Below are 9,918 nucleotides of genomic sequence, written 5' to 3'. Positions count from 1 at the left end.
AATTTATTTTTTATATATTTTTTATTATGTCAAATTTATATGTTTATAGTTAACATTTTGATTTTTATATAATCCAATGCACAAAAAACACTTCACAATTCACTTTATTCACATGCATACACATTGATACATATGAATATGTATCACTATATATGTATAAATATATGTATATCACATATAAAAACAAAACGAGTGTAAAAAATATTCCATGAAATGACGACAGCACCAAATGGAAGCCAATCGATGCCAAATGGGCTCTGGTCGGAGGCGCTGCTCGCGAGGCACTGAGCCAGCTAAAAATTTTAAGAAATCTTTCGAACACATTTTGTTTTGTTTTTGGAAAACGGCAAACAACGAAATGCGAGTGCTGCTTATTTTAGCAGACATTTCTTGGTTGGGAGAGAGAGCCATTTGTTTTATGGACAAGTCAACCAAATTGGTGGACCTAATATGCTTTCTAGGCCACACAGACTTTGGCATCAGCTGCTGCCCACTGGAAATGAGACAGCTGAGATATGAAAATCTAGCGTGTCGATAGCCCACGCAGCACGCTGTGTAGGGTGTAGCGGCATCTCAACAACAACAACAAAGAGAAAAGAAAAACAACAAAAAATGGTGGGCGGTAAAAAATCTATATAGAATTTCTATATACATATACTGCATGAAGGAACCAGACAATAATTACAAAATATCTTAGCTAAAATTTATCTCATTTTCGATTAAAATTTTACTTTTATTCAACAGATTTGCAAATTGGTTTAATGATAACTAAATGGTCTAGACTTATTGAACTAACTGTTCGTTTTGCTGCGTGTTTTCTCCTTGGAACTGCGCCGAGATGCTGAGGATCGACGTGAGGATTTATCACCTCCACTGCTGCTGCTGCTCGATATGCGCATCGGTTTCTTGCGCACCCAAAACTTTAGGGCAAACATCAGTTCCGCTTTCAGTGCCTGCCAGGGCGTCACACGTTCTTCCACGGCCACGTTCTGCACGTTCCACAGAAACTCAAAGATGCCCAGGATGACGCCAGTCAGAACTCCGCCGGCCAGTACTAGAAAAACGCCACCCAACTCAATGATGGACAGCTCATCGCCGTCGACCTCGTGAAATGATTCGCATGTCACATTGTGATTCTTCCACCACTTGTTCTTCAGCTTGTACAGCTCGCCCTTCTCGCTCAGCTGCAGTATGGAAACGCTCAAGTTGGTGCGGTAGTCGGCGCCTGGAAAGATAAATATAAACTTATGAGAGTGAGTACTCAAAGAATGGGGAATTATAGGAAATATAAATAGCTGTATATAATTTAGCATGCATTAGAATCTATAATTAATTTAACAGGTGTCTTAAATATTCGGTTCTAAAATTAATTACATTGAATATTAAATTATTAAATTATGCAAGACTTGAATGAAACTGAAATTATAGATCTCAAAAAAAAGTATGAATATTAAAAACTATTTATAACTTTTGTTTAAATTATATGTATAAATTGTAAAAAAGATGTTCCTAAGAAATAATAGCAAAAATAATAAGATACAAAAATGTATTTTTTTTTCATTATGTTATAAAAAATATAATAATATACTTTACTACATATAAATAAGAACTAAATGTATTATACATATATATTCTTTTTATTTTTTGAATATATATTTTTTATAATGTATATTTTTAAATATATATATTTTTTTTGAGTTTGCCCATTTTTTTGTTTTTTTCTTTTTATATGTTTCCACATTTAATGGTTCATTCATAATAATAAATAACAAAATCAAATACACTTTTTCATTATAAACAACAAGAAAATAAAACATATAAAATAAATAAAATTAAATAATCTAATTAAAATATGATTATTTTTATTATATTTTTTCTCATTTTAAATTGTTTAAATTCATAATTTTTCATTCATTATATTTATTTTATTTAAATCATTATTTTTTTTTTTTTTTTTTTTTTTTTTTGGTATGAATAAATACCTTAAGCTGAATGTAATTTGATTTTTGCTGAGAAGTAACTGTTCTCCTGCTGTTATGAACTTGGTCTCAGCCTAAATTATTTAAAGCAAATTTGACAACCAGGTAAACTGGCAATATTATATGCATAATCTAATCAGCTAATCATATTTAAGTCATAGGCTAAAGGAATATATTTCATATAAATCAAAATCAAGCTCTCAGCTTACCCAGCGGCACGGCTAAGCCGTAATGCTTTTCACCAATCGTTCCGCCAATTTGCCGCAAGTCGCAGTTCCGTTCAATGTTATAGGTCAGGCTGGTTGTCTCCATGAGGAAGGCATAGTTGCCCTTCTCCTTGCGGACACGAGCGACGCCTTCCTTGTTGGTGCTGGTGAAGCCCGATGGATTGAAGCTCTTCATTTGATTCCAGGCACGCTGATAGTCCGTATCATTCGATTCGGAGAAGAAGAGCGAAGTGCTGCCGCCGCGCATGCTGCCAAACTTCACCTCATCCTGCTCAATCAGATCCTGCAAGCTGTTTATGCTGCTCTGCCACTTGTTGCTGGTCAAAAAGGCGGCCAAATTCGCCGTATACGTGCTGAGCATCATCAGGGCAAAGAACCACCACATGCCAGTTAGGATGCGCATGTGTGGACCCCTGGAAGATGCACACAAGTTTTTAGATCTGACTGAAATCCCTCACCAAGAGCAAATCGAACCTGGGCAGTATATCGCAGCCCTGCTGCATAATGGAGCCAACCATTAGCCAGCAGCTGTTGTTCACATTCCAGATATTCTCCAGCTCATCGGGATCAACTATAGCCGGATTTGGTGGCATCCATTCGCGATAGGAAAGCCTTGAATAATTTAGAATCAATTTTAGTTCCAGTAGCCAAAGATAAAGCACCTGGCACTCACCTGGCAATCAGCACAAAGGCTAAGGTCATCACCAGCTGCGCAAAGATCATATAGATCCAGACTTGTGGCGCAAACGGCTCCAAAAAAGCGAACGGATTCTTCTGCTCCGGCGGACTCTTGTAATGTAATATACTAATGCCCAGCTGCATGAACGGCACCGTAAAGTCCACGGCCGAACGACGCAGTTGGGTTATAGTCAAGTCACAGACGCCAATCTGAGCGTGCTATGGTATATTAATATATACATATATATAATAATAATATTATATCATAATATGAGATCTCTTAACTCGAATATTCCAGACAACTCACATGATCTATTAACTTCCTTATTATGCCATCCCATTGCTTAGTCTCGGGATTATATTTGCCATTGCCGTTCACAATCATAAACTCGTAGTCAAACTCCATGAGCTCGGATAGCTTTCTAATAAGATCCACCGCATAGCCCTCATACTTTTCCTGTCCCCTGAAATTCTCATGATCTTGCCTGTAAATATATACAGTTAATTATATACATACACTCATGGTCAAATTAATAGGTGTGACCCAAAGATTCTAGCATATTTTAGAATAATTACGGTTTGACAACATCTATCAGCACGAAATTTTTTTGTTAGGTATGGCCACACTATTTAAAAAGGAAATAGGTAAATCCCCCCAAAAAAATTTACTCGCTAAAAAGTTTTGGCTGTTATACATTCTCTACCTCAAAATCGACCTGGACACATTAATAGGTGTGTTTAACTAAACAAAAAATTATTAAAATATTAAAGTGTTTTTGAGTAAGCAAACGTAGTATTTTTATTGAATATAATTTGATTGAAGCATCAACATTTTCATTTGCAACATTTAAATAAAATTAGATGGGTCGTGGAGTTCACTGCAGTGCTGAAGAGAGAAATCTCGTTCTCAAGCTTCGTGAAGAGGGTAAAACTTATACATGCATTGCCTTACTAATGGGACGATTAGAGAACTTTGTTACAAATGCTCTAGCACCAAAAAAAGATAAAAGGAAGCCGGGTGCCCGGAGGAAAACTACCGTAAGAGAGGATTCCCAGATAGTCACCATGGCTAAAAGGGACCCTTTTAAGTCTTCGAGAGCAATTGCCATCGAAATGGGCAATGTTGTATCGGCACGAACTATTCGTCGACGGCTATTAAGCTCGAATCTACCTGGGAGAGTTGCTCGCAGGGTTCCTCTATTGCGTAAATCAAATATTCGGATGAGGCTTAATTTTTGCCCAAACTCACAAGGCCAGGTGTGGTTTAGAGGGGGAGCGTAAATGGAGAAAAATTGTCTGGAGTGATGAAACCAAAATAAAATTTATTTGAGAATGACTCAAATATAAATATTCGAAGACCTATAGGCAAAGAATTGGATCCTAGATATACAAAAAAAAGACGGTTAAGCACGGAGGAGGCGGCATAATGGTTTGGGACTGCTTTTCATGGCACGGTTTTGAATTGGACCATCGACCATTTTCATAATGGACAGATTCCTGTAAAAGGAACTTTTGAGTAGTGTTATGCTACCACATGCCCACGACAACATACCTCTAAAATAGAAATTCCAACAGGATAACCATCCTAAATAGGACTCCCCAGTAGTTAAGGATTGGTTTCATGAAAATATAATTGAAGTTTATGAGTGGCCAAGTCAGTCTCCAGATCTCAATCCAATTGAGAACCTTTGGGGACACCTGAAAAGGCAAATTTCCAAGACTACCTGCTTCAATTACACCCAATTATTGGAAAATACTCAGGAGGAATGGAGCACCGATCCTGTGGAAAGGTGTAGAAAGTTAATATCCTCTATGCCCCAAAGAATCAGCAAAGTCATTGCGAATAAAGGCGGATATACAGGGTATTAACCATACTTATCTAAATATATTCTAAATATTGTACAATATTTAAGAATTTTTAATTTTTTTTTTAATTTGCTGGGCACACCTATTAATCTGGCCAGCAAAAATTTGAGTTTTTTGTGAAGTATGCCAAAATTATACTAAAAATTATTATTTTTTAAACTTGTTTTTTGTTGTTGTTATTCTATGATGTGTCTATTTTTTAATATAAGTTGAATTTTTTAGTTTCATGAAAAAATATAGACGTTATTCCCATTTAAAAAAAAAAAAAATTTCACACCTATTAATTTGACCATGAGTGTATATCATCACTTTAGCCACTTTTACCCACTTCATCATAAAGTACGGCTCCTCATGATGCGTCACCACGGTGAAGACCTTCCGCTGCACCGAGAAATCCGGCGTAACTATCGCACTCTCCAGTTCCGGGCTTAGGCGTCTCACTTTGATGCCATTGTCCGGCGTCCACACCATCAGCGGCTCATTCACCGTAGGTTTATAGATTTCCAGATTGAAATGGGTTCGCTGGCCGAACTCGTTGATTTTCATATTCTCCGTCTTGAAGTTCGGCTCAACATCGTCCTCCGATATGGTCTTCATCTCCTGCACTATATGAGCACCCATTATCCAAGTGCTGGCGAAGCCCAGACCACAATGGCTATTGGGTGGATAAAATTGTCCCAGCGAAGCGATCACATTTCGCGCCGAGTTGGCAAAGAGCACGACAGCATCGTAGATGAGTATGGGCAGCATCATTTGACTTCCAAGAATTTTCTAGAATAGAAACAACAGTTGTTAATCGCATCTGATATTTCAGCTCTCAGCCCCTACTTACATCAACTGGAGTTAGGCGCGTCTTCTTGCGCGCATAGGGATTGGGATCGACAATTTTCAACCGCACCGAGGTTATATTCGCCTTGAAGTCCTCATTGTAAATGTCTTTCAAGCCCGAGCTATGCGTATCCAGGTGAGTGAGGAACCAGTGCTGAAATTTTTAAGTAGTTTGAGTTTTTTATAGATTTCTGTCGGTCAACTGCTCTATTCACCCTGAATGGACCTTGCAGCTTAAAATCTACAGAAATCTTTAGCAGTTCTCTCAGAGACTTCGGCTCACAGTCCAATATAATGTGATGTTCGTGAAATGTTTCGTCTGCTTCCTTCCAAAGCACGCGATAGTCCTCAGCATAATCTGCCAAATTTCGTAACTTCAGATAGTCCGTATTCAGGGCGTGTATGTTCATAAGATCTTGTAAGCGAGCCAGACCTGGAATAAAAGTATATTTTATACAATACATGTCATATAAATTACTATATATGTCTTCTATAAGATATGTATAATATTAGGATCAGAATTCGAATATGAGTCGATCTTTTCCTTTGGGCTGCCCGTTCGTCTATTCGTTCATCTATCTGACTATCCGTCTGCCCACCCGTCTATCCATCTGTTTCTTCTCTGATCCGTTCTGTGTATTTTTCTATCTGTGTGTCTATCCATCCATCGTTCCGCTCGTCACTCTGTTCACTCATCCGACCCTCAGGCTGTTCATCTATCTATCCTATCAATCCGTTCGTCCTCCGATCAATTCTGTTCATCCATCCATCTGTTCGTCTGGCCTGCCGTGCTCTCTGGCAGTTTGACCGATCGTCCGTCTGACCTTTCATCCGTTTGTCCGTTCGTCCGTCTGACCGTTCGTCCGTCTGGATCTCCCTCCGTTTATCCATCCGTTCGTCTGGCCATGTGTCCTATCTATTCGTTTGCTCAGCCATAAGTGTATCCGTCTGTCTGTCTATTCCGCTATTCCGCAGTAGCCCGCTTCATCCATTCTTCCGCCTGTTCATTCACTCCTCTGTCCGTTCATCCGTTTGTTCGTTTGACCGTCTGTTCGTCCCTCTATATATCTAACCGTTCTCCGATCCGTCTCTCCGTTCTACGTCCATTCAACTTCTGTCTGTCCTTATTTCCTATCTTCTGTCCTGCCTGTCTATGGGTATCGTCGTACTCTGCAACTTCCACCCAAGACCATTGTCTGCGCTTCTGCCGCATAAACATAAATCTCAATTGGGAATAGCATTACTCAACTTACCCTCTGGCGTTTCATAGATTAACGTAAATGTGCGCCACTCGTAGTTGGTTTTGATGATGTCGTAATAGGCACGCGACAGAGCGGACAAAGCAGGTGCGACATTCACCGTCATTTGATTATTCAAATGCTCCTGCCGCGTCGCCTCGAGCTTCCAATCGTATTCTATGTGTGGAATGCCGGTCGTGTTAGCGATTTGCGCTACAATATCTGGGTGAATAACGATTTCAAAACACACAGAATTCAACAACATCTGTTGATCAATGAAATTGAAACACACTAGGCCACTCCTACATACCACTAGCTGCCTTTGAACTTGGTCCGAAAATAGCCGCAACGCCATTGGAAATCAGTTCACATGCTAAACCGGAACACATATAGATATTTGTATACATACATACAAACACGAGATATTGAGTGAAACACTTACTGATCTGCTGCAATAGGAAGCTATCGTTGGTGGGCATATAGCGTTTGATGGTGACAAACTGTAGATCCGAGAATTTCAGATTGTTAACCTCACGAAAGGCCTGATCGAAACTCAATTCGATTTCTTTTTCATTTTCATAGAAAATAGCACCTGAAAATTATTTTCAAGTAATATTCATTTTAATTTGTATTTTTGTTTTTATTTATAAATATTAATTTATGTGAAACATACCAACTGGAATTTTCGTATTTCCCTCGACGCCCATGGCGAGGGCATATTTTAAAAATAACACCAAATAAATGTTGACTGGATACAAATGCATTTTGTTTCATTTCAAATACAACGAAGTTCTAATTAGACAGCGCACTCCAATTGGATTTTGCTAAATGCAACAGCCATTTCATTTAGTTATATACATAGATTTATATATTTTTGTATATTTATATATATTGTATATACACTCGAAAATTACGTAAAATTTTCAAAAGTTTTTATTTATTTTTTTTGTTGATTTTCTATATATATATAGAAAAATATGCTTTACTTTTGAATATTTTCAGCTGTTTGCTCCAAGCGACCGCAGCATCCAGTCTTGGAGCGCTAAGCACGCACACTGACCAACCGACCGGCCTAACTGTATCCGCTCTCCATCCGCCAATGCTCAATTCTAAATGCTGTGCTCTGCTCTACCCTGCTCTGCTCTATGTGCTCTCTGCTCTTGGGGAAATGCCATCTGCCATCTGCCATCTGCCTTGTGCCATGTGCCATGTGCCATGTGCCTTGTGGCATGGTCATATTTATGGCGCCTGACAATGACGTAGGCGGCATCCAGTCTGCCGTGTCTTTTTGCCTTTGCCAAATTTATTTGTTTTATTTTCTTCCCATACACAAAATTATCTACTCTCTCAGTCACTCACTTAATTCAGTTTGTCAGCAGCTTTTCGTATTGTGTGCCAAATATTATGATGATCGTGCCTTTGTTCGATCTTGGCAACATTTTGATCTTTTAAGAGCAGCACTTGATCGCTCTTTCATCTTTACAAGCATGTTTTTGGTTGAACAACTGGATTGGGGCATCACCGAAATTCCAATGTGAATGTGTTTAGCAATCAGGCAAATTACACATGTTTGTTATCTTAATTCTTTCATTGATCAATTGAGAATATCCAAATTGTTGCATATGTATATGTTTTTAGCATTTTTAGAGACTTAAGTCATTCAATTTTCATATTTTTACATGCTAAAATATAACAAAACCATTTATATTACGGGAAAAAAACATCTTGATATTACTTCTCTCGCGTGATATATTATTTATTTAAAAGGTAACATAAACATGACATGCCATAATGTGTACATAAACGTATCTCTATATTTATTTGTATTAAAAATTTCTATAATTTAATTTTTTAATTTATATTATATTTATATTTATATTTGTTTTTATATTTTTAATGAAAAATTTATGCACAATGTATAAATTTGTATACTATATATACACGATAATTTATATAACCTACACTTTGTTATGTTTTATATATTTTTTTATAATTATTATTATAATTATATATAAATATTTATTATTTTTTCATTTTTTTTTTTTTTTTTCAATTTATTTATTGAAAATTATTGTTATTAATTTAATATCGATAGACTATCGATTATTTCATCAAAATTGATAAGCTCTAACAATAGTTCCATCTGTTAAAAATCTATCGCATTAGCTTTGCTTTTTCAAACATTTACACTTACACTAGCAGAAGCACATAAAATGGTAATCAAACTCTCAATTTCGTTCAAATACAATGATAGCCCAACAACGTATTTGCTAGACATTTTGATTTTAATATAAACGCAATCGAGGATGATCACAATAAGGAAGGATAAAAGGTGTAAATGGAAGAAAAAGAAATACACAGTAGAGAACATGATTTGTTTTTTTCAATGCATTTGGGGCAATGTCTTTTAGCCTCATGGTTTATTGGTAAGAAACTCGCATTGAATTGACCTTTTTGAGCTTATGTGAATTCCCTAATTTCTATAGAATATCTAACAAGAAATAGACAACTTCAGCAGCTCAGGATCCCAAAGCCAGGCCCAGCAATTGGAGATGGAATTCGAGTGAAACTCCGTTTGCAACAGGAAAGCAGATATTCCTATATACATACATAGATATATAGATATATATATGCAATAATTAATATATATTGATATAGATATAGATATATGTATGTATATATATAGGTACGTTTGCTGCCGCTTAGGCAAAGGCAAATACACATACTAAAGATGAAGAACTGAATAATATGTCTTTGAATTAATTCAATTGTTTTCATACTGAGCGTATGTATATAATATAGTTAAGAACTTAAATTATATTAGTTTTCTTTGTTGATTTTAACTATATAACTATACATTTTATAAATATATATAATACATATTCTTCATCAGGTTGATGAGCTAAAGCGATATCGCCCATGTTCATCAGGCCATCTCAAAGTTTCTTCATATGTAACTCAATGAAGTATGTAACTTTATTTAAAAACAAGTAAGAAGACTCTAGTCGAGACTGCTCGACTAGGAGATACCCTGAACCCTCTAATTTGATATTCTAATCACTCTGCACTTCTTTTCGGCACACATACATACACACGCACGTA

At 36.7% G+C, this 9,918-nt stretch overlaps 2 protein-coding genes and 1 long non-coding RNA gene across 3 annotated transcripts in view; 1 reads left to right on the top strand and 2 right to left on the bottom strand.

The window, feature by feature from the left end:
• Positions 1-275, bottom strand: part of LOC6576758 (glutamate receptor ionotropic, kainate 2) — a 7,005-nt gene extending 6,730 nt beyond the window's left edge. The window contains exon 1 of the mRNA XM_002002709.3: positions 1-275. This exon is cut by the window's left edge and continues 131 nt beyond it. The gene's annotated coding sequence lies outside the window, so the exon portion shown is untranslated.
• A 432-nt stretch (positions 276-707) lies between these two features.
• On the bottom strand, positions 708-7,723 carry LOC6576757 (glutamate receptor ionotropic, kainate 2). The gene is made up of 12 exons (XM_002002708.4): positions 7,490-7,723; positions 7,259-7,408; positions 7,127-7,189; positions 6,832-7,038; positions 5,794-6,011; positions 5,583-5,732; positions 5,079-5,521; positions 3,192-3,369; positions 2,880-3,103; positions 2,681-2,818; positions 2,189-2,619; positions 708-1,225 (listed from the first exon to the last, which is right to left on the bottom strand). The coding sequence occupies exons 1-12, from the start codon at positions 7,578-7,580 to the stop codon at positions 792-794; spliced, it is 2,727 nt and encodes a 908-aa protein (XP_002002744.3). The 5' UTR covers positions 7,581-7,723; the 3' UTR covers positions 708-791.
• Positions 7,724-8,962: 1,239 nt separating this feature from the next.
• LOC26527796 lies at positions 8,963-9,631 on the top strand. The gene is made up of 2 exons (XR_004363931.2): positions 8,963-9,242; positions 9,303-9,631. It is a non-coding gene; the product is annotated as an uncharacterized LOC26527796 (long non-coding RNA).
• Positions 9,632-9,918: the final 287 nt, after the last annotated feature.

The sequence above is a fragment of the Drosophila mojavensis genome, unplaced genomic scaffold (assembly GCF_018153725.1).
Source record: "Drosophila mojavensis isolate 15081-1352.22 unplaced genomic scaffold, ASM1815372v1 contig_36, whole genome shotgun sequence".
Taxonomy (NCBI): domain Eukaryota; kingdom Metazoa; phylum Arthropoda; class Insecta; order Diptera; family Drosophilidae; genus Drosophila; species Drosophila mojavensis.
This window is presented reverse-complemented; position numbering and strand designations above follow the sequence as displayed.